The 24,701-nt window shown below is 40.4% G+C and overlaps 2 protein-coding genes and 1 long non-coding RNA gene across 12 annotated transcripts in view; 1 reads left to right on the plus strand and 2 right to left on the minus strand.

The window, feature by feature from the left end:
* The window catches only part of CREM (cAMP responsive element modulator), a 39,565-nt gene extending 36,982 nt beyond the window's left edge, over positions 1 to 2,583 (minus strand). For 3 of the 7 annotated variants that reach the window (XM_039548943.1, XM_039548941.1, XM_039548938.1), the window contains exon 1: positions 2,397 to 2,544. The gene's annotated coding sequence lies outside the window, so the exon portion shown is untranslated. Of the gene's footprint in view, positions 1 to 2,396 lie in introns of all 7 variants that reach the window. The other 4 variants (XM_039548940.1, XM_039548942.1, XM_039548944.1 and 1 more) reach the window with 3 other exon arrangements.
* Positions 2,584 to 5,610: 3,027 nt separating this feature from the next.
* On the minus strand, positions 5,611 to 13,721 carry LOC104686459. Its single transcript, XR_751359.2, has 4 exons — positions 13,559 to 13,721; positions 12,270 to 12,346; positions 6,739 to 6,850; positions 5,611 to 5,694 (listed from the first exon to the last, which is right to left on the minus strand). It is a non-coding gene; the product is annotated as an uncharacterized LOC104686459 (long non-coding RNA).
* Positions 13,722 to 13,776: 55 nt separating this feature from the next.
* CUL2 (cullin 2) overlaps positions 13,777 to 24,701 on the plus strand; it is a 42,385-nt gene continuing 31,460 nt past the window's right edge. Inside the window, exons 1-4 of one of the 4 annotated variants that reach the window (XM_039548753.1) lie at positions 14,007 to 14,131; positions 15,347 to 15,419; positions 16,763 to 16,901; positions 22,858 to 22,960. In XM_039548753.1, coding sequence (XP_039404687.1) covers positions 16,783 to 16,901; positions 22,858 to 22,960 — 222 coding nt within the window. In that variant the 5' untranslated portion in view covers positions 14,007 to 14,131; positions 15,347 to 15,419; positions 16,763 to 16,782. Of the gene's footprint in view, positions 13,923 to 14,006; positions 14,132 to 15,346; positions 15,420 to 16,762; positions 16,902 to 22,857; positions 22,961 to 24,701 lie in introns of those variants that run through there. The other 3 variants (XM_039548752.1, XM_039548751.1, XM_039548755.1) reach the window with 3 other exon arrangements.

A 24,701-nucleotide genomic window follows, 5' to 3' on the forward strand; every position in this document is an offset into this window, starting at 1 on the left:
TGCAAGCAAATTCTAACATATTCATTGCTTTTAAGTGTCAAAGGAACAGAATTTTCCACCAAGCACTTAAAATCCTTCATGAAAGTCTATCAGTAGCACTACACATCACACTTCAAAGTTTACATTACCTTCCTTCTATTTTAAAGGAAAACTACGCAAATAGTTTAAAGTAGATGGTCTTGGGTCCTGTTTAGAATTATATAATGTTTTTCTTCATTGTATGACTAACTATATACAAGTTTTAGTCATATACTCAGTATTAATACTTTTTTTCTTATTCTTTTATCTTAATTGCTTACAAAGACTGAACAATAATTTTAAATATTAGTCTGGATTTTTAAATTAATAAACAAATTATACCTCTGCACTCCCATAAAAAGGGGACAAAAAGTGGTTTTCCATAATGTAAGCAAAGATACCTGCTTCCTACAACATAGCAAAGAGATCTTCTGGATCTGGCAGGAAGGTTAACTGTTACCAAACTAGCAACATTTAAATATATATAAGCACATGTTTACTACAGTCACTGAGACTAAGGGACAGCAGGTCAGTAGCAGATAAACACTGATTAAGATGATGCATAGAGTGCACATCAAAAGCTTCATCAACTGTGATCAGGTGAACCATCCCTGACAGGACAAATGTGACAGACAGAATCAGCTAGAGGAAAACAGAAAATTTTTCCTAGAAAATTCGAGGCAATTTAGAGCTAAAGGTGTGAAATTTTTATATTTTAGTCCATAGGTAAGAGATGAAGGATAGCGTCCCTATCAAGACATGCTCTTTTGGAATAAAGAGCACAAGAAATCCTTTCACTCCCCCCAATACTGCTGTTTGTTTTACATCACTGCATATTAATATAATATTTAATGTCTATTGGTGAAATTATACTGCAAAAGCAAATTGCTACAGTATTTTGCATAATTGGCAGTGTGTGACTATCTAATTAAATACCCAGAGACATTTTAAAAAACAACTTTTTTATTTCAACCATCCTTTATACATCAGGGACCGCTTACAAAGGTGGCTAAATACAAAAGAGATCAATCATAAGGGGCTAAAAAATATGTTTTGGCCCTTGCTCCAAATCTCTTTGAAGGCTTTTATTCACAGGGGAGTTACTAGAAAGCAAGAATGTGAATTTACAAACACCTGGTTTGCATTTATTGATGACCCCACAGTGAGTGTGGAAACTCTCAAAATGCACTCGTTTCAGAAGAGCATTGTGTTTTCAAGTATGAACTCTGTAATAACTGTTTTACCACCCTGGTAGTGTGAAAGACACCAGCTGATAAGGTGGTCACAGAATTCAGTCAGGTAAAATTGTGCAACAGCACAACAGACCCGATTTTGAAAGTGCAAACTTTTAGTTTCCAGTATCACCAGAAGTTTCATCACTAAGCTTCTTGTGCCTCCTTGCCTCCTAGACTCACAATGTTTCCCTTTCTTCCCCATTCTTTTCTTCTTTGAACACCTTAGCTAAACCCTAAAACCCAAAATCTTTAAATCCCAACCTGACATTACCGTGAGCACAGGCAATGCTACCTGGCCACCTCAACCATCCCGACAAGGCAGTAAAGAGCCGGCTGCGAGAGACACACGGTCCCCTCTAGAAGAGCCCAACCAGCCCCTGGATAGGCCAGAGGATCAATCATCAGTCCCCGTGGAATTACTTAACACACCAAAAATTATACTATCACAGCAGTGACGGATGCAGACAAAACGCTCAAACTTCTAAGCAAGACTTCGGACTCAGGAAGTCCACTGTGATCCTTCTCCACCTGTTCTGACCCAGCTCCGAAAGCCCTATGAGCAAGGGTATAACTGAGAGCAACGGACTACGGGGCAAATGCCACCGGGCACCTCGCTCCCCCTCGGCCGGGGCAGCCCCGCGGAGACCCCAGGAAGGGCCGTCCGGGGCACTCTGCCCGCAGCGGGCAGGCGCTGACCCCGCTCCTCGCCGCAACGCCGGGCGAGCCGAGCCGGTGTCCAGAGCAAGGGCTGGAGCCACCGCCTCCCAGAGCTCGGCGAGCGCCGCGTCTCCCGGGCGGTAACGAAGCCGGGGCTCCGCGCACCCCCTCCTGAATTCTCGGGATGCGGAGCCGCCTCGGGGCCGCCCCACAGCGACGTGCGGGCTCTGCGCGGCCGTCCCTGAGCACAGCGCGCTCCCGGCTGCCGACGGGGACACGGGACCGCGCCTCCACCGCCTCCTGCGCGCTCTCGAGGCGGGGCTGAGCCGAACGCGGCACAGCGCCCTCCGCCTACCCTACTGTGCCGTGCCGTGCCCTGCCCGTCCCTGCCCGCCGCGCCGCCCGCTGCCCTCCGCGCTGCCCCGCTCCCGGCCCGCGGGGGGTCGGGCTGCGCGCACACGTGTCCCCGCCCCCTCCCGCACTCACCCGCCGCCCTGTACGTGCTGCCCCCGTCACAGGGGGTGGGGGGGACCGGGCCGGGCGGAGCCGCACGTCGGCCTCACGTCAGCGCTGATGCAGCCGCGCCGCCGCGGGGGCGCCGAGGAAATGGCGTCTGTGGGGCCTCCCAGCGCCAGCGGCCGCGGCGGGAGGCGGAGCCGCGCGCGGGCGGCGGTGCCGGGCGGCCGCGGGGCGCAACGGCCGCGGCGCTGACCAACCGCCGCCGCGGGGCCGCCGCCGGCGCCGCCCATTGGCCGGGGCGGGACGCGCCGCGGTGCGGGCGGGGCGGCCCCGCGCTGCCGGGGGCGGGGGCGGCCGGTAACAGCCGGGGCCGCCGCGGGGCCGCCGCGCTCCGTGGGCCGCGCTCCGGGCGTGCGATGGCGGGGCGGTGCTGGCTGCTCGCTGTGCCGGCCGGGCCCCGCCGATAAGGGTGGTTGGGCCCCCCCCCGCCGGGTTCAGCCCTGGCTGTCCCCTCGCTGACCTAGGGAAGGGACGCAGCTCAACACTCGGTTGTCCCCATGGCGGTGCCGGAGCCCTCACGGACACGGAAGCCTGCCCAGAGGCCGCCCCGCCGAGGTGCTGCCCGCAGGTTGTTTTGTAATTCTGCCTAGTGAAAGCATGTCCCTTACATCCGTCATTCCTGGTATGACATCGTATTTTACATTTATTTGGCTAAATAAGTCAGAAATTGCCAAGAGGCAACAAGCGGGAGCGACGTGCGTGTTTCCCCGCTCGCTGCCACGGTATTACGTCCAAATACCCTGAGTCATGTTGGGGTTGTGCTGCAGGTGTGAGCACGTCCTTTGCTGGGAGCACAGGGCCCGTCGTCTCAGGGTTAATAATATTGAAGTGCAATAAATGCATAAGCCATAAACTTTGTTACTAGTGGTGTTTGAATCTCATATGTCTTATTGCTGCTCAGTATTTTACAAAGTAGTGTAAGAAGGGGTGATACTACAGTATATTTTAAATTAGATGTCTATACATCACTGCACATATATTCTGAAGTTACGTAATGCTTTTACACGTTTTTATGGTTTGGGTTTGTCATTTTTTTTACTGTGAGAAACTACTCGGTGTGCTAAATAAACGTGAAAAACCTAAGTTAATTTCACATAACTCATTGTCATTGAAGAATTGGAGGATGTGGGTGTCAGGATTGGTGATAGGTCCATACAGGTCAAACACTCAGTCTTATTCATGGCATGAAGAGAACCTGCGTATTGATTTCCTGTGTTTTTAAAAAACAAATAACTCTTATCTCTGACTTCATAAAAGATGAATCATATTTATTTGCAAAGGTTTTGCCTTTAAGGATTTAGTTCTTTAATTTGCTTCACGGGAGTTATTTAATAGCTATCAAAATCGCAATCTAGTGGAAAAAATACAGAATCTTCAATTATCACTATTGCTTGTGCAAGTTTTCAGTTTTCATTCTACATTTCCTTTGTTGAAATATTTAACACCCCCTTCCTGTTTTGAGTTATATTTCCCTCCCTTTGTTTGTTGCCTATATATTATGTGTCTGTTCTTGGTTTTAAATAGGAGTTTCTCTTCCCATAGTTAATTCGCTTCTGGTTTAAGAGCCCACCCATTAGGTACACTATTGTTATGCTCATTCATTAAAAGGTATGTTTTACTAGAAAATCTCTTGTCAATTAAAAATGTTTGTTAGAATAGTAAGATAATCAAATGAACAGGCAAGTGTTAAACTACTCTGCTGAAACCTTTGGAAGAAATTCCAGCTTTGCCTAGTATACTCAAAAAGCCAAAAATAGTTGTTAGGATACTAGCAGCACCTCAAAAATATTTTTGAAGGTAGAAGTCTTATTACAAACAGGATGAAATTTCAAATGAGTGTGTTAAATAATGGAAACCACTGGAGTGAGTTACCTATAAACAAACTGAGAATTTCCATGAACTCTTGGTGCCTGCATTTGGACAAGCAGTTACTTTCTATTAGTTTTCAAGTAAGTCGTAAACAGGTTTGAAATGTTTAACTAAGAATTTATTAGTATTTATACCACTTGAGTGAACTGCCAGAGGGATTTAGACCCTGGTGATACAAAGATGACTAACTAGATTCGGCTCTTGATGCAGCTCGCTGAAGTTGGTGGGCTGGAAGAGGAAGGGAATGAAGAGCAAGTGTTGTGTTCTTACTGTAGCAGGGCTGAGGTACCGTGTTTGTTACCTGAGGCCAGACTGACCTTTGCCACAGAAGTGCTCACTTCAACTGAAAACCAGTTCTCGTTGAATTGGGACCAATGCCTGATATGAACCCATTTAATGTCAAATGCTGAGACCAAAAGCAATGCATAAGAAGGCCACACAGGTCAGGATTCATCATGATTTTCATAATTTATGTAAGAACATAAACTTGAAATCCCGGCTCTTTGCTGCCGTCAGAATGACTGCCTGAGTCATCTTTTCTCTCTAACCTGGAATGATTATGATGGTATGTTCTGCAGATTTAAGGAAGTATCAATGATTCAGCAGCAATTACTTTTTAATTGCCCCCTTTTTTTTTTTTTTTTTTTTTTTGTGGGCAAAGCCAGTAAGTTTCTTTCAACATGGATCAATTCTTAAGTCTGATCCATGGCACCATCACACAGAGAGAAGTACTACCTTAACCAAGGAGGGGTAATAGATGAGCAGGGAGTTGGAGCACCAAAAAGAAACATGGTGCTCTTTGCAGAGAACGTAGATATTTCCCCAATGCACAATACATCAGTAGGAATGCTATATATGTAATTTTCAGACAACTGATTCTACATATGGGATCTCATAGATATCTTTAAAATAGATTTTTTAAGGGGATTGAAAGAATTTGATACATTTAATCATCTAATCTTATGAAATGCCTGTTTAGTTTTCTTGTAAAAATGTTCATGGATTGTCATGGCATAAACAATGACAGCAAGAGGGATATGCTACCTAGCTTAGTTGTCAATTTCCCTTTAATTAGAATCCAGACATTTGAAGATAATACAGGTAAAACACAGAAAAATAGACTGGCATCCTATTTGGTATAATACTGATACTTAATGATTCATAATTCCACCACAGGTCTCCTCGTGGACCACTCCAGTTTTAACTGATCATTGAATAACCCTGCCTCTACTCTTTCATTACCTACAAGGAAACAGAGGGACAAGAGCAGAACTTGCAGAGTGATCACAGGAAAGTGCAGTCAACACACAGCCACTGTTTTCGCAATTTATTTTGTAAATATGATGAAAGTCAGAAGTAGCCAATATCCGCATGCTGCAACAGAATCCTGATCAGTCTGAAACAGAGAACAGATTAGGCAAGAAGAACACTTCAATGAGTATAAAATATAAGACTAATAATTAATTTTACCTATTATTTCCTTTTATAAACTCCTAGCAATGCAAGAAAAATATGGATTTCCATTGGCTCACAAACAGAAACAGAAATGGCACCCCCTTAGAAAGGCAAACATTGAACAATATTGTAAAAGGTAAAAGCTTTGTAAATCAAATGTATATAGATTTTAAGTTACACATCTGTAGAACTAGAAATATTTAGTAATGTTTCCTTCCTTAAACTATATTAAGTTGGAAATAAGACTGAGTAACGGTATGAGTAGTATAAGAACAAATTGGTGATCCTTTTATTCTTATTATTTTCTACTGCCCATCACTGGAACCTCTGAAAATTGATACTGCCTAAATTAGTGCTGTGCTAAGGTACCACCTTGACTTTTGTGGGTTGTGTAAGCCAGAAGCACAGGAAAGAACAGCCTTGAGGAGTCCCAGGTCTGGCTTAGTGAGAAGCCTGGCCTAACAGCTGTGAGGCTTTGCAGTACCTCAGCTAGCTCTACTCTACGTTGTGTCACATAAACAACAGAATTTCTTTATTTGGAAGGGTTGGGCATTATTATTGGTGAAGGGGGTATCAAGTACTATTCTAGGTCCATTTTAAAAAATATCATTACTGTGATTTTCTTGGGTTTGTAATGATTTGATTTTGAATAATAACTTGCAGTAATGTTACAATATTTTACACCCCAAAGATGAAATACAACATTTTAATGTGGTTTGTCTTTGTTTGCTTGCTTTTTTTTTTTTTTTTACTTTTTTAGGGTTTGTAATAAGAAATTAAATTTTGTAAATACAAAACAGGTATCACAAGTGATATGCTACTGTCTGGCATGTCCTGCAGTTTGAGAGGAGGTACTTACTGATGCACCAAAACGTAGCAAAGCAAATCAGAGTACACCAGCAGCTAAACTGTGATCACTTTATTAATCACTGCTTGAACAACAGCACAAATGGCTAAAATGATTTGTGAATATGTAGTTAGATACCTGGTATGGTGTTTGTAAGTAATGAGAAGGAGAATTGACAGGATCCAAACTCTCTTGTTTCCTCATATACCAGTCCTAGGTCAGGTCTCCAGCGCTGTTGTCTCCCCACACACTGGAGCAAGAACAAACAAAACAGTGGAGAAACCCATAGTCTGACAAATAATTTGACATTCTATAGATTGCTGCATACTCACTTGTTGCATATTCATTTTGTGAGAGAAATAATTATAATGGGAAAATAATATTCTGACTAGGGAACAATGTAATGTTAAAAGGATTGACTGATATATGCATAATGATATTTCTGTTGCAGCAGAAAAAAGAATGGTAATTTAGATCTACTACTTGAAATTTTCTCCTTTCCTGTCCTGAATAATGAACTTTCCTTATATAACACTTTTCTCGTAACATGAATATAACATGTATCTCACAGTATTCATAACCATTTACAATTTATTGCTGTTTGTAGAGGTTTTTGAACTTTTTAGGTGAAAAATACAAGGTATGTATAAAGCATTATTTTGTACTTATAGCATGAATATTGACTTTCCAAACAGCTGCTTGAATTGTATTTAAAATTTAAATACATAAAACTTTAGTATTAAAAGTCTTCTGAACAGGCTGTGTTAAAAGAAGCACACAGAAAACAGTCTGTAGTTTAATGTGAATACACTGTGCCACAGAAATGTGCAAACTTTTGGCATACGCTCATGCCTTAAAAAAGATGTATCCTGTAAGGCACAGTGAGCCAGTGCAGGGAAGTGGCTGGCGCTAATAGGACATTGAGGAACTACCTCACACAAAGGTGACTGACATCAAACATTTGGATAATGCAGTAAAAGACAAACACATACAAAGAGTTCATATTTATTAAAAAATATTCAATGAAAAAAAATACTAAGAAGAATTTGCATTTGGTTAACAGAGTGGATGTAGACTAGATTTTCTAGCAACTGTAGGTTGTTTTTGATCAGGGAGCAGATTTTTTTGTTGGTGGTAAATGGTTGTAAATGACGGTGAAGAGCAAGAATGCAGAATATAAAATGAGAAGCAAAAGCTGCTGAATAAATGGAGCAAGGTAAAGGTGTCTGGGAGCTATAAAGAGAAGGAAGAGGTACAAGTGAAAAATAACTAAATGGAAGAGTATTCTGTATAACACATTATCAGGCTATTTGCAGTGTGTTTATGTGAGAGAGCTTCTGTATTTCTTTCGTGTCAAGAATTGTTAGTTCTTAATCTACCAGTGATACAGATAAATGGCTAAAGCAACGTATTTTTTCTTAAAAGGATATATATTTCATCAAATGGTAGCTCAACTAATTTATCTCCTTTATGATGCTATTTGGCAGTTGGTTTATTTATGAGCTGTTTTTTCTCGTTCTATATGTCCAGCACTTTTGCACATTACAGAAGGTTTCCATCTCCATTAAGTATGAAAAATGTGTTTTACTGGATTATTTGAGAGACATATATATTTTTATGAAATAATTTCTCAAGAAAACCCAAGGAAACTGCCAGTGGAATGATGTGTAGTTTAATTTGGAAAATGACATTTTAGAAATAGGCTCTAGACATTTCCTATTTATCATATTTTAGTGAAGACATATACTACTTGCTCTTCTTCCCTTTTTCTTTTTTTTTCTGGAAACAACAGCTCTGCAAATTCAACCTTGTCTTGAAACTAAGTTGTGGTGCCTAAGAGTCATCATCACTAGGAGTTGTGCAGTCACCAAGTTCAAGTGTTTTTCTTCCATTTGTGTGTATATTTATACATACTGCACACACAGATGTTGTAGAGCTGTATGCTGAGGTTTACATTTTTAGTACAGTGGTAGAACCACTCAAGATTTACTTGACTATTTTCTCCAAAACATTGTGCCTAGCAAACCAAAAGCAGCAGCTGCCTGCCTCTCACAGTAGCTGCTCATAAAATCATAGAGTTACAGAATCATTTGCGTTGGAAAAGACCTCCAAGGTAATTGAGTCCAACCTTTGGCTGAACACCACCTTGTGAAATAAACCACAGCACTAAGTGCCACATCCAGTTGTTTCTTGAACACCTCCAGGGATGGTGACTCCACCACCTCCCTGGGCAGCCCGCTCCAATGGCTGACAACCCTTTGAGTGAAGAAATTCTTCCAGATGTCCGACCTGAACATCTCCAACCACAGCTTGAGGCCACTTCCTCTCATCCTGTCTCTGGTTGCCTTGGAGAAGAGGCTGACTTCCACCTGGCTACAACCTCCTTTCAAGGAGTTGTAGAGGGCAGTAAGGTCTCCCCTGACACTCCTCCAGGCTAAACACCCCCAGCTCCCTCAGCTGCATCCTCATGTGACTTATTTTCTATACACTTCACCAGCTTCATTCCCCTTCTCCAGACACACTCCAGCACCTCATGTCTTTCTTGAAGTGACAGGCCCAGAACTGGACACAAGACTTGAGGTATTGAGCAATATCTTTTCACTGTGTTACAGTATCTCCATGAAAGGATTATTTCACTATGATTTTTAAAAAATTACATTTACAATGGTGCACATGATCAGTGAGCCTTTTATAAAAAGATACTGCTAAAAAAAGGGCTTGAATCACTTTCTGAAGAAACTGCATAGTTTCTGAATCAATGTGGAAGGAGAGACATTTAGAATAATATTGTTTGGTTCACTGCTGGTACTAAAAACAAATATATTTCTGGCTCATGACCCAGTAGAGGTAACAGAACTTTCTTGGAACTGCAGCTTCCCTCCCATTGCGTGCAGCATGCTCTCATGGCTCTCTCCCTCTCTCTCTCTTGTTTCTACCAGCAGGGATGAGTGACGATGTTTGAACAGTTCTATGTCCTCAGCTCTGTAGCTTTGGGATTTTATGCATATAAGCTAAATCATGAAAACTACAAACAATTGCTTATTTACTAGAGTAAATTTCAGGGGTAGTTTCATATTCAAATTAAACAGAAAGCAAAATCCCAGTAGTTAAGTCAAAGCCCACCAGATGATGACTCAGCCAGGACTCCTTCATTTTTAACAATTCAGAAAATAAAGTCACCTAATATCTTCTTTAGAAGTTTTTTGCATTCTTTTTCCAAGTGCTTAGATGAGCAATATGATAAATAGGAACACTGAAATGTCTTATATGCCAGGTTGCTTGTTTGTCGGTAAATTATGATATCTGATTCAGCCAGCCCACAGCAAGTACCCGCGCTGTTGTGGCATCTGATGCACTTATTGAACAGGAAGGATTTACAACCTTGTAACTGAACACAAAAGCTCCAAAACCTTTTACTCTTTTGATACCTCATATATAAAGCTATATAATATCTGAAAATTCCTGTAAGTAGAATAATTTGGGCTAAGTTACTGCATCATAAAGTCTTGACAGCTCATTGATCTTTAAATACAAGTTCTAAATACACAATTTTGTTTGTCAATAATGTTGCAGAATATTTTTTAGCAATTTTTTGGGGGAAAAAACAGATAAGAAAGAAAAACTAACTAGATTTGCTCAGACAGATAGTTTAAGTTCTTAGCTACAATGACATGAAAATAAATGGGTGCCCCTTTTTAATAATAGATGGAAAAAATGACATTTGCAAATTTTTTTCCAAGCAATCTCAGATCCTGGGGAAGGATAGAATAAATCTGGGAGTTGAAGTAAGCACTTGATGACTAACTAATAAATGTTTTTTGGGAGAGCCCAACTTTTGTTTATTTTCCTATTTCATGGACAAAAACGTGTGGGTTTTGTTAGTCTTATTGTAGGTTGTGCAAGTTTAAAACTGTTGAACTGCTATTTTTTTAATCTATTCAGTGCTGCCATCTTGTGGCCAGGAGTGCAATGAGCGTCCGCTTCTTACTGAAAATTAAAGGGGTTTAAGCAGATTAGATAATCACACATTTAAAATTCTTCATAAACTTAAAAAAAAAGAGAAAGCTACAAGAATAATACTCTATTGCTGTGTATTTTTATAATCACAAAAGATTTTTTCAGTTTATACATATATTTTGCACATTACTACATGGAAGACAAATACCCACAATAAAAGTCTATATTAAAAATAGCTATAGTGAAATAAAGGTCCATTCCTGCTTTCATTTTTCTTGTTTTCAGAAGAAAAACATTATTTTAAAAGAAATTAATATTATTATCTGCATCGATAATGCAGACTAACTCATCTAGTAAAAATTGAATATAACATGAATGTAACATAAATAATCCAGTCAATATTCTCATTTTCTACACGAGAAAGGCTAAGAAATATGTTACTCTAAAAATAGGGTTTTAAATCAAAGACAAGAAGAGCAGATAGTAACATAGAAGGCATTTGCAAATTAAATGGTGGTGATGGGGAATGTGGACTGTTCACTGTCAGTTCAGACTGCAGTCTAAAACAGCTTTCAGATACAGTGGTAGGTGGTATAGTGGCACATTTCATATAGTGTTTGTATTATCGTAGGGCTGTGGAATTCCTAATTCTGTACCAGAATAATATAGTGCTAGATGTAGCATAAACATAAACAAAATAGACAGCTCCTTCCAAAAGAATTAATTACATAAGAGAAAAGAAAACAAGTTAATGCAAACAGAGAAACAGAAGTATCAGATGAGAGAAAAAAATGCAAAAAAACAACAAGCAGAACTCAGGAAATACTGCAGTAGTTGTTAGGGCAGTGAGCAGACTTGGTAGCAGATGTAATCAAAGAAACATAAATTTGTGTATGTGGTGGCAATGTTTTAAGGTGGCATATGCATATAGTAGAAAATAACCTGTGTCACTCCCTGCTGTAATCAACAATATATATAGAACTGATAAGAATTTGTTGGGAAGAAGTTGACTTCTCCATAGGACCATCCTACAAAAACTTCCAGAATTTCCATCTGTCCCCCATCTGTGCCTCTGCTATGTACAGCTGCTGAAAGACAACACTAAGCCTTGGTCAAGCAGGATTTAAAGTATGTCTGCACATCTGTTCTCATCAAGGAATGCATCAAAACATGACTGAGGTAGCTGAGGACACCATTTATTGGTCACACTTTGCCAAATGGCAACTTTCTTCGCTGGCTGTCTTGGGCATGTCTGCCCAGCACGGTAATTCAGATGATCGACATCTGGGCTTCAGCAGGTAGGAGCAGCCCCACCACAGAGCCAACACTGACCTGAACTCACTGATGCATAAATCATGTATCCACTCACATAAAGCATTGGTGCATACACACAGGTTTTAGTCTTGCTCTTGGCAGATTCATTATAATTATTTCTTAATAGATTGTATGAAAACCTTTGTTCTTTTGGAAATGCAGGCAGCACTGTGGGAGTGGGGAGATGACCTTAGCAACACATACAATAATGCTCACAACTTGCTCATCTCAGACTCCTGCAATACCCTGTTCTGTATTTTCAGGTGGTAATTCTCTGGCCACTGTTGACAAAGACGCTTTATGAAAAGGATATCCAGATTTTAAAGTTTTGTGACTTAGGTAGGAATTGTTATTTCCTAAATACATTTAAATCCAAGAAAAAAATTTAAATACCTTACCATAAAAGAAGTAACAAATGTTCATGTTCTTCCTCTTAATTGTGACTCCCTAATTGTGCTTCCTCAACTGCAGCCTTCTAGAAGAGAGTGTGCAGAATAGTTGAGGATTTGGTACCTAATTAAAGTCTGTGCTAATTGTGAATATTCATAGTTTCAGAAAATTAATACATGATTCTCCCATGCTGAACACCATAAATTATTTGTTTTGAAAATACCTCCCTTTATCTATGTTTCCATCTTACAAGAGTTAACTGAGGACTAAACTTCCTCGTATGAGAGAAATTTAGAAAATATGTACTCTGTAATGTTTGGGTACTGTATAGATAAAGATGTTTTTCGTTAACGGCCATCTAACTTGTGATATCTGATCTTGTACAATTAATACATTCACACAGCATGGTTAAATAGCATAATTAAATTGTACCAATATATATTTTAATTTCTAAGAGTTTAACTCAAAAGCTTGTGGGTAATGCTACCACTAAAAAAGAGCCTTCAGTTCCTACAAAAAGGAGAAAGTGCCACAGATACAGTCCAACACTTGCAAAAAATAACAAGCAACCAAAAGCTTAAAGTTACAACCTCCCCCTCCTCCCCCCCCAGCAAACAGAAGAGCTTTAAACCAGCAGAATAGAAAAATAAAGGGGTTTGGGGTGAAAATAGAGAAAACTGAAATGGTATTTAAAATGTCTAGAATGAGCTAATAAAATAATTTTAAAAGAGAACACAAAGGAAAGCATTAAGGCTTAATGATAAATTTGCAAGCACTGGAAATTAAATGGGCAAGGGCTTGATTTGAAAACAGGGAAAGCAAATTGACATGAGTTTTGAGTAATTTGAACAATAGAGAATTTTCAGAAATAAATGTCTGTTTTCCAGAAGACTCCTACTCCTACTCCAGAAGACTGTCCTACGGAGAACTGCACTATATGCTCTAAATGAATCCCTTTTAAAAAGCTTTTTTTAAAAGCGCTCATCTCTTCAGTTGCGAGCGCTCTGAGCAGCAGACTGGGTGTCCGCAGGGCGATGCGAAGCCCAAGGGCTCCCACAGCGCGCCCTTGAGCCCAGGGCACGTGAGCACGCTCGGCTACTTCGTCTCCACAGCGACTCTACTTTGTTACCGCCACTTAACAACTTTGTGTTGCGCCTTTCCGCCAAGGGCCCCAAGGGGACGGCGGGCGCTCCGCGGGGGCCGGGGCCCTGCCCGGGACCTTCCGCACCGGAGCAGGGTGCTGGAAGCTGGGGCAATTCCCTGCTGGGGGCCGGCGGCGGGACGGGGACACTTCCACCTTCTGAGGTAAAGGCGACCTCCTCACACGAACCCCGGGAACGCCACGCCCGGAAGACAGGCCCGTTCCAGCGACCGTCCCGCCACCTCCCGCCCGCCCGCCGGGACTCCATGTCGGGAACGCGCGGGACGGGAGGGGTCCCGCCATAGAGGTGGAGTGGCGCGTGCGCGGGGACCGCCCCGCCGCTGGGAAGTGCGGCCGCCCGCGCTCGCCGTACATTGCGGGCTGTACCAAACCCCGCTGCTCCGGCGGGGGTGGGTGCGATCCGGAAAGTGACGGAGCGCCGGGACCCGTCGGCTCCAGCCCATCCTGCGGCCGGCGGAGAGAGCCCGGCGGGGAGAGCACGGGGGCGGCGGCGCCGCGGGTGAGGCGGCGGCGCGGCGGCAGCTGCACCGAGCGGGGCCACGGGGCCGCGACCCGGCCCCGGCAGTGGCGGCGCCGGCGGAGGGGCGGGGCGCGAGCGGCTTTGGGTAATGGCAGCGCTGTGAGGACGGAGCGGGGCAGCGACCGCGGCCGAGGGCAGGAGCGAGGGAGGCCGGGCGGGGGTCGCTGACTCGGGCCCCGGGCCGCCAGGTAACGCCCTCGCCCGGCCCGGCGCGGCCCGGCCGCCGCGCTGAGAGGAGGGAGCGCCGCGCTCGGGGGGAGGTGGCGGTCCCGACCCCGCCGGGTGTGCGCGGGGGCGATCGGGCCCTGCCTCCCGTCCGACCCCGGCCCCGCCGCTGCCCGCGCCCTGGGCCCCCGTGCCCCGGCGGTGTCCGTGCGGCAGCGCCCGCTCGCCGCGTGCTGCCCCGGGTCCTACCCTTGCCCCGCGGGGAGGGCGCGGTGCGGCCTCTCCGGCGGGGCCGCTCATTATCGGCTGGCTGAGCCCTAAGCCAGTTTCGCTTTTGTTTTGGTGGAGGGAGAAGGTGGGGAGCAGGGCACGGGGCGGGGGCGGGCAGCGCTGGTCACCTGTTTCACGCGGGTGCTCCTGCCCGTGGCTGTGCATCCACCACGGGCTTGTAATGCTGCTTATCGAGATGGTTAAATAGGTTGGAAATTTGGGGAGTTCTTTGATGCTGGACAGAATGCTATGTTTATTTGTGTGAACAAATTTATGCAGTATGACAGCGATATGTTTTAAAGAATGAGGCGATAGAAGCGGCATCCTTTCATTATCCTGCTGTGTAAATATATTTCAATAACATCTGTGTACTTTAGGGTTTATCAAACAGGTATGGCCTTCCAACCCCCTGAATAGTCTAAACCCTATTAGCGTAGATATTCTGTCCTGCTGTAGTTCTTACCGTGATCAATACAAGACGTTTAATAATTGAAGTTAGCGAGCTTGTGCTTTGCTGACACGGGAGCACAACATACCCCAAAAAGCACAGTGTCTTACAGTAAAAGTTACACCATATTTGTTAAAATGTCTGTAAAACATGAAAGAGAATGCCAAATAACAGTTATGTTAAACTCTTTAACTCCAGAATACTTAAATGACCATATGGATGCTTTACATATTATTAGGTTTTAATCATCCTGATCACAGTGTTACTAATTCATGACAGTGGGATGTGCTGTGGGGAGGACTTTTTCTTCACCCTTCCTTCTTTCCCTTGGTTTTGCTTGTCTTCGAAGAAAGGGCTCTTTTACCTTGGACGTACAGCATGTGTTTCCAAGACAGCGGACCTATAATATAGCACAAGTACAGCTTCATTACCACAAGCACTTATTATGATTCTTAATGTCTTTTGTGGACCATGATTATTTTTTCTTGGGGTCAGCTAGAAATGCTCTCGTGTTTTCCAGAAGAGGGTATTAGAGCTTTTTGAAGATTACCGCTTCCCCTCCTGGAAGCGAGCTGTTGTCTGCCTCTGCTGAGGTACATGTTTCTGTGAAACGTACATCAGTGTGTTTTTCAACTTATTTTCTTTGATGGATCTTTGTTTTGTCGCTTCTTGCTGATTTTTCTGTGTAAGCTTCTGCCAACATATATGGACTGAATTAATAACCATGTTACAAATATGACAACATTTACAGCAGTTGAGGAGTTTGGTTAGTTAGTCAGGGGGGCAGGTTGCATGCATCCATGCTAAAAGTTGCGTCTGATTGCTTTCTTCATAAACTGAGAAGTAATATATCCTGTAAAAGCCAGTAGTGGTTAAGGTAGTAAGCTGGGTGGTTAATAGTTTTTTAGCAGGACATTTGATTCTTTCCCTTACAAAGGTCTGCCTCTTGTGCTTAAAGTCTTTCACTAGCATTCTGCTTTCCCTTATGACCTTGAAAATTTGGAAAGACAAGAGTCACTTGTCCATCTATTTGAAATGGAAATAGAAGTATTCTTTCCACTTTTTATTGTAGTCTTACAATGCCGTGATTCTGAGCAGGAACTAGACTTGCTTTGTGCATGGAATGTCACACATCAGGTCCTTTCTAGATTAGGTGCCTAGAACAGAGACTAGTTGAAACAAAGAAGAGGCCTTCATAGTTGTCTCTTTTTTTAAATCAGCTCACCTTTTCCCTAGTTTTATTCAGATAATTTAATGCTGAGTGTTTTTTTCTGCAATAAATCTCTTCTGGTATTTTTGGTATGAAATTACTAGCACAGCTTCTGAATTTTCAAGTCATGTCTTACATGAAAGATTTCACTATTTGTCCTATTGCATAGTGCAGTAAGCTGCACAAGCTCTGCATATTGCCCTGTGCTCTCTTTTTCACATCCTGATCAAAGCTTTCAGGTTTTGTGGCTTTTCAAATGTAACACCAAAAATGTCTCATGAAAGCCTGAGGTGAGCATAGGCTACAAACTGACAGTAGGAATTTCAGATACTCTGGTAATAGTTATTGTGTTCTTAACCCAAATTTTCTTAGATATAGGTAAAACAGTCTTTGAATAAATGTAAACAAATCAAAATATACAGGAAAGTTGTTTTCTTTATATGACATGGTTTAATGAACCGCTTGGTGAGATAATGAACTTCACAAAGCCTGATGGTGTTAGATTAATAATGTTAAGTTGTAAGCTTCTCATGCAACATTAATGTTCCATTCCATAGCATTAAAAATGAGGGATTGTGAGCTTTATTTTGGTGGGGGTGGATGTTCTTTGTGTTGCTCTATCATAGTGGTGTGACAGTGTACAAAGTTTAAATTGAAAAATTCGAAGGAAATGTATATTTTTTAATGATTGTACAATGTTGTCTGACATGTTTAATTCTTCTACAGATTAACACTAAAGCCCCACAATGTCCTTGAAACCACGAGTAGTTGACTTTGATGAAACATGGAACAAACTTCTAACAACAATTAAAGCTGTTGTTATGTTGGATTATGTTGAAAGAGCAACGTGGAATGATCGCTTCTCGTATCCTTTAAGTGAAAAATCTGACTTAATGTGTTTGTGTGATGTGTTTAACACAGAGTAAACCTGTGTTACATAACAATTTCAGTGATCTTGAGTAGCTTGTTGTTAGCCTGTACCTGTTATTAAGACTGTGAATAAGTTGAAAGGGATGGGAAATTCTGCATATTTGGGAAGTACTCTATGTGAAAATCACCGTGCTGATAAAAAGTAAACTGTTCTCAGTTTTAGTCACTTTTGGTAGCTGTAATACTTAGCTTATGCTAAAGCTTTTCTTACAGGTATTGTAAGAGTGTCCATTGAGTGTCCCCTATTCTGACAATGAGGTTTTCTTGTATGTTTAAATGTGTGTGTGTAGCAGGGGAAATACCCGGGACAGAGAATGCACATCTTTAAATTTGGGATGTGAAGGATGATGAAGTTGTTCTGCATAAAGATGTCTCCCTCTTCTTTGCATTTCTAACTGCACTGATAACTACCATACTAGGCATTTCTACAGCAAGGGTTTATTAAAAAGCCTTCTTTCTTTTCCTCCACTGTTATTGCCTCATTATTCCTGAGAGTTAAACTATGTTTAAAAATAACTACTATTTCTGCATTCATATGGTCTTGCTTTTCAAGTCACAGCTGTACATACATTGTTGTAGTGAAAAGGTTTGTGTTTTACATGTAAAATGGACTTGTAATATTTTACAAGATTTAAGTTTCAGTGAACTTCTTTTAAAAGAAGTATAACTGTTCTAACCAATTATACTGTGCCCTGTGTCTATGTGTTCATTAGCTATGGTGAATAATTGGAGACTTTTACAAGGCTTTGCACCTGTTCTGCAGGAATTCGTTACAGTTTGGTTTATTTATGAGGGGGAAGAATCATTCAGGCTTATTTATTGATTTGTTAATTCTTGTGGGTGAAAAAAGCACCTGAGAAGATCTTTGTACATAGGTTTTTTTCAACACAAGCTTATCCTGCATGCAGGAGCTTGACTCTGAAGTCTCATCTTGTTCTAACATGTTACCATTTCTCAGAATTGCTTTCCCACATGCCTGTGTTTTGAGTGTGTGCATGTGTGTATGTACATAGCTCATAGTTCTTGTGGAGCCTTTTTGTGGTATAATAATCTTTAAGAACTCTTTCATTTTAAAATTTTGTAATTAATTTCTGGGGGCATGACTTGCCAACTTGTACTGAAGTCAAGTTCGAGTAACTTCAGAATTTCCAAACATTTTGAATTAATGAGGTGGGCACTTACTTGCTGAGAAGTTGTGCTGCAGTCATTTTTTCTAAGCAGTTTTTGAGGATTACATAATTCAGTCTTTAACAAGTGGTTAAATTCTGTATCTTAAAACTCTAAACATTTAAACAAGGGCATCTAAAATAGATTTAAATTAAGATAGTAATTGTTGCATGAGATATTGTATTGATTCCTCTTGTCACACTGTTTCACTTAGAACTTCTTATGTGGAGACCTTGCACACAAGTCTGCTGTTGATCCTCTTTTGGGATTTACTCCAGTTGATTGAACATCAGAAAAGGATTGCTTATGAATAGCAGATTCAGGAGGCAGTCCTGGAATAATCATTTGGCATGTAGTTCTTAAGACCTAACTTACTATCATCTCTTAATTATGTTCATTGGAAAGTGGCACTATTAGTGCCTGATTTGGCACAGGCATGAGCCTTTTGGCTTATTATCTGTGGCTGAATGGCCCAAGGAGTTTGTGTGACTTGAAACTTCCAGCTTGAATGCTGGTTGTTTAGTACTTCTGCTTCCTGTAACCAAACTGCTTTTTAACACAAACTACTCAATGGGTATTCAATAACTTGGTGGAACTGGTAGTTCTATACAGCTGGAATGAAAACTTTTTCCAGATTTTATATAGAAAGAAGACTAAAATGTTAATAATATTTTTTAAAAAGATTTGGCATTTAAAAATATGTCTTCTTCTTTGTTAACTTTTTATTCTCTCTTAAATTTAATTTAATTGGAGTAATGTTTCTAAACATATACAGGGACTTTAAATGAAATGTTGTATTAACTATTTTTCTTATTGTTTAGTCAGCACAATGGAAAGGTGGCAAATTATTTGCACTGTTTTAATAAAACTCAGGTTATTTCATTGATTATAGTATCACTTGATCTTTGTACTGTATAGTTGACACAGTGATGTGGAAACAAAGGATAAGATACAGCAAAGAATCGTGGTTTCAGTCTGCAGCGGTGTATTCTAAGAAGTGTTAGCTTTCTCTTGAGCTGTTTGAGGCAGCTGAGATCAGTGGAGTATGGAGGCTAATAGTATTTTAGGGATGACAGGCTTGTACTATGCATATTCCACCTCTAGAACTAATTTTTGCCCCACTAGTTCCCCAGAACTTGTTTGTCTCGAATATAGTGTTTCCTTTGTAACTTAGGGTAATTTTATTGTTAAACGTGGCTTATCTTTAAAAAAACCTTTTATCTCATACTTGAAATGCTAGAATGGCAATGAGCTGGGAACCACAATGGTATAAGAGTTAAAATCTTCTGGAAAAGATCACTTGAAAGACCATATGTCACTTTATTTAAACTGTGAGTCATCCAGAGCCACCTTTGACCTTCAGATTTCCTTTTAAGATTCTCTGCAGAAAGAAATGTGTATGAACTTGTTTCATTGTCTGCTAAATGAGTGACAGTTATGTCTGTATTGGAGGGGTTATTGTGAGTATGTTGTATCACTTTCAAGACTTTGCTGTTAACTGTTCACTGGGCATGGGAGTGGTTTTTAAGTTAAGGCTTGGTTAGAGAGTGGTAGGTACTTCACCTGTGCTTTGGTAACTGCCTTTTACCTAGAACTTTTTTGAAAAGGTGGGACATCAGGCTCTTCCTGTTGTTGTCTTTAGTTTTCCACCCAGTAAGTTACAAATAAGATGAACAGTACCCAGGGGTAGCTGTACTTCAAACAGAATTATTTTAGAAGTATGCAGCATGGCCATCTGGGTTTTTGTCCCCATTTTTTCTCCATGTTTCTTCTCACTTCTCTAATGAACTGTTTTACAAGGATCCTATGATGAACCAGAAACTTAAACGTGTATCTTTAAGAACAACTGACCCAAAGAGAAGAGTAAGTGAAGTTCATACGGTCATGATTCTTTCTGACTGAATCCTCAAATCCTCTACAAATTTTGGTTCTGTTACAGAAGATTGATGAATAGAAATTTCCCTAAACCTTGCATTGGTCTCCTAGAGAAGTCTTAACTAGATGCTTTTTTAACCCTGAGGACAATATTTGTGAGCTTGTATAACCTTGGATATAGTATTTTCTGGCTGACAGTAATTTTGTTATTGTTCCTTCTTAGTTTGGAAGTGCTTCAGTTTCCCATTGCTGGGTGATGCCCCTCAAATAGCAACTACCAAAGCACTTAAATCACAGAAGGGTTTTGATGTTCTTGTTCTCAATATAGAGTGGAGGCCCCTACGCAGCAGTTTGGCTGCAGCTTCCTCTGGCCTTTCTCACCCTGCAAAAGTGCATGCTGAACTGGAAGGACAGATGGTTTTCACTATTAAAGATAAATTATTGAACAGTAAAGGCTTCTTCCTGTTCTTCTAAGGGACAGCAGCACAAGAAAAATGTGCTCTAAGTTTATGGAGTAAAATACCAAGGATGATTGGTGATTCATTTCCCCTCAGACTTTATTTTTTTGTTAAGAGAGTCACAACATTTTGAATATGACCCTTAAATTTGGGTTCTGGCCTCAAAGATAAAATGAATAAAGAAACAGGTACAAATTGATCAAGAAAGAGCAGTTTTGCTACAGTCAGCAGTTTTGTATTTCAGTCTCATGAAAGCTTTTCTTTTGTAGAATTCCAGAGAAACTTGCTATCCAGCAAATAGTACTTGGTTGATACAGGAAGGTGAGGTGCCTGTTCAAGTGCTTCTGTGATTAAGCTCTTAGGTTGCATATCTGCTGATATTAAACACAGTGGCGTATGTCAAGGAAGAATACTAAATTCAGCTTTCTTCATTTATAAGAAAATTTATTCTCTAGAAAAAGGAAAGGCATGTTTGGAAGATGTGCATTTTCATGAAGGAGCAGAGATACCATTTGTAGTCTTAAGCAGGGTTATTAAAACTAAGAAACTTCTTTACAAGATAAATTTAGAAATACTTGTTTGCTGCTTTCATCAAATAAACTGCCGTTGCTGTTTTCTTGTGCTGCTGTGGTGAAGACTGCCTCTTTCCTCTAAATTTGTTGTAAGTTGTTCTTGTAGTAGAGATCTGTAATAGTTTTGGTGACAGATAGTGTAGTTGTAGATCTAAAGAGAAGAGGTATGTCCCCTTTGCTTGTGAGTAGCTTCTGAAGATTTCTAATTCTGAGTTTAATTTCTCAAAAATATGTTTGCATAGTGAAGAGGCTTGTGGTTTGAATTATACTGAGGATACATTTGACTACTCGCCATCCTTAGACTGAGAAAATTTGTTGGGGAGGGGAAAGTGTAAAAACCAATTATTCTTTACAGTCTCTTTAATAGAATCTTTCATTCTTCACTGTGTGAATTTGTTTTGATACTTTATTGGTCATAACTTTACAAGCTGGTGTAGTGCAATGGTAGCTACTGTTACAGGGCAGCGAATTTTGCCTGTTTTGTTTCTCGGTGTTTCCATTTGGTGCTTCTTGCTGTTTTAAGGAGAATTCTAATAAAGATGATCTATATGAATGGAATAACTGTACTCAAGATTAGATTCTGATTGGGCTATCTGAGATTCCAGTTGCCAGATAAAGGGTTTTTTCCTAATTAGTTCTCCTGCATCAGAATCTTCTTTGTTTTGAGTAGTAATTCCATATAAAAAATGAAGCATGCATTTGGACAAGCTGTGTGATGAGAGCTTGACACTGTTCTGTAGATTAAGCAGGTGACTCTTCAACTGTCTGTGTCTTCTACCTGCTTTTGCATAGGTATGTGCTTTTTTAGGGTAGACTAGAGGAAAGCAGATCTTGTGTCTTCTCTTAATTTAAGTGATATACAATCATTGATTTATGCCATGGCTGGCTTTAAAAAGTGCCGAGGCTTAGTGGTTAAGCATAATGTTTTAAAGTAATTTCTACAGAACAACATGAGGTTGTTCATGTGAAGCTTGACCTAATCCTTGCTTGACTTTTCTGAAAGCAAAGTTCTTAGTCATAGCTTCTCTTCCTCAAATTACTCTTAAAACTTGATATAAACCAAAGATGTAGCTCTGCAAGGTAGTTTAGGGACAAAATCACCTTAAGGGTGGTTTAGCAGTTTGCTGCTGCCCATGTAAGATAGCAAGTACAACTGTTTTGTGTGGCTGTGATCTAAGCAGGATTACTGAAATTACAACAATGGCTAAAAGAATACAAACTTTTTTTATCCACACCGCCATTGTGATTATTTAATTTTCAGTGTTCTCTGAATTGTTTTACCTGTGCAGTTGAGGGCAAAATGCAGGGATAGTAAGTTGTTTTGGACTCCAGGAAGGAAAACTTGAAGCTGGCTTCACCGTGTGTTTGCTCTGCTCTGTACTTGGCTAATCATGTTCTTAACCTAATTAGTGCTTCTTTCCATTATATGAGAAGAGTTTAGTTCATGTTGGCTGCAGATACAGAAGAATGGTGCATAAAAGCTGTTTTTCCACTTTGAGATTATTGAATATTGTTTATAAATGGCAAATAAAGGGTAGAAGCCACATCAGTATGGGGCTATCAGAAGTTTCAAGATCTTAGCTCTAACATTCCCGCAGCATCCACTATTTAAAATTTAATATTGATGCTGTAAACTTGGATTCTGTACAAGCCAGTACTTACACTAACTTCAGAAAATGTTCCATTTTGTCTTTTTTACTTGAATGTAAAAAAGACCCCAAAACCTAAACTTCTTGTGTGGGGAAGAAAGGGTTCTGTAAACCATAAATTTTGTTGATATGTTTTCACACTTTAATACAAACCTTGACTTTGAGCCCAGAGACATTTATGCTTTGTGTGTGGCCTATCCTGAACCTCTTGGAGAGAGACTTTATACTGAGACTAAAATTTTTTTGGAGAATCATGTACGCCATTTGCACAAGGTAACCTGTACAGTTACTGATGTCCGTGTAGGTGTTCTTTGTCCTTCTTTTGACTGTTTGTAGGTTTTTATGAGACTAAATCACAGATGGCAGAGTTACAGAGACACAGTACTTGCATATATGAAATATGTAACAACAATGTAGGCAGATACAGATATGTCGGTATGCAACACAAAATAAATAATTTTCTTTCTAAGCAAACAGTTACGGTTTATGCAATATATTCATTGGCTTGAAAAGCAGGTTCTTTTTTTTCTGTTGAATGCTTATAGTCAAACTAGTTTGAGGAACATCTTCACTTTGAAAATGTACTGTAGTTTGTCATTAGCCTTCTGTTTCAGCAGAAAAATATCTACTCCAGAGTCTTGGAAACTGATTGTATACACTCTGTTAAAAAAAAAACCAAAAGAAAACCTTCTGAAATATGTGGGAAATAACATAAATGCTTGGGAGGAGAGGGAATAATGGCTAATTATTTATTATGAGGAGAGGGAATAATGGCTAATTATTTATTATGACAAATAACAATATTGGTATATCTATATAGCTGTGAGTTAACTTCTGTTTCCTCAGCTAAGACAGCAAATTTAATCAGAATCATGATTCCTCGTGTTTAATAGATCAGATAGATGAACGGTGCCTCCTTCTGTATCAGTAAAAAGAGAGGTAGATTTAAGTAAGATGCTTACCTGTCTTTAGTGTCTTTACAGGGGATAAAGCATTGCAAATTCTGGATAGTGCTGCTAAATGGCTTCCTGCTTAGGTACCTGAGTATTTGACAGGATAGGCTGGGTGTCTTAATGGGCAGTTCCACAGGTTACAGAGAGGATGGTTCTGACACTCTGATATACTAAATCAGTTCACTAAACTAGCAGAGAACTCTGCCAAATAAGTTCTTCCTCATTTATTTAGTGAGCTGAATGAGCTCACTTAGGATAATCAGGCAGGTGCCAGCACAGTAGAAGCTGTCGGAAGTAGCTGAAAGCATACATCCGTTTTTGAAATAGGCTATCCACCACTCGCCTCTGAAATAACGTTGCAAAATCTTTGCAAAATGCATACTGCAGTGGAAAGCATTCTCAAATCTTTTTTGTCTACCAGTTTTCCTCTTTCATGATTTTTTTTACCTTTTTTTTTGATTTTTTGCATAGGCTTCTTTGCTGCTTGAGCCAGATTTTAAAATACAAACTCTAGAGAGAATTAAAGTTGAATTCCTAGGATCTCATCCCCCCTCACAAATCATACTAATTAGCGTAAATTGTTGAATTTACATTGTTGAATTAGTGTAAATTCTCTGAAGTATGAATCTGTTTTGAGACATTCAGTAGCTTTTTAGATGATGATTTGCTTAAATTTCAAAATATTTGGGCCTAGATTTGAAAAACTTATATGCGTTTTACATTTATATGTATCTGTGCTTTGTTAAAATTGTTTTATTCTGTGATTCTTGGTAAGTATAAGGACTTGTCCATCCAGTAAGGCATAGTGGTTTTAAATGGTTATCGTTGGTCAATTCCTCCAGTGTGCAGTGCAAGTGGCTGTGTGAATATAAAACTGATCTGTGTCAGTGAGAGAATGGTTCTGTGAGTTATCCCACCAGTATGATGTGAGAATATGAACCAGGCTTATTCAAGTAGGTACTTCTGAAAAGATCAATAGAAAATAATACAGTAGAGAGATTGCTATTTTTAAATGCAAAATCAAGCAAGTCCAGATGTTGTAGCTGGCTTACCAAATCTTG

The sequence above is a fragment of the Corvus cornix genome, chromosome 2, assembly GCF_000738735.6.
Source record: "Corvus cornix cornix isolate S_Up_H32 chromosome 2, ASM73873v5, whole genome shotgun sequence".
Taxonomy (NCBI): domain Eukaryota; kingdom Metazoa; phylum Chordata; class Aves; order Passeriformes; family Corvidae; genus Corvus; species Corvus cornix.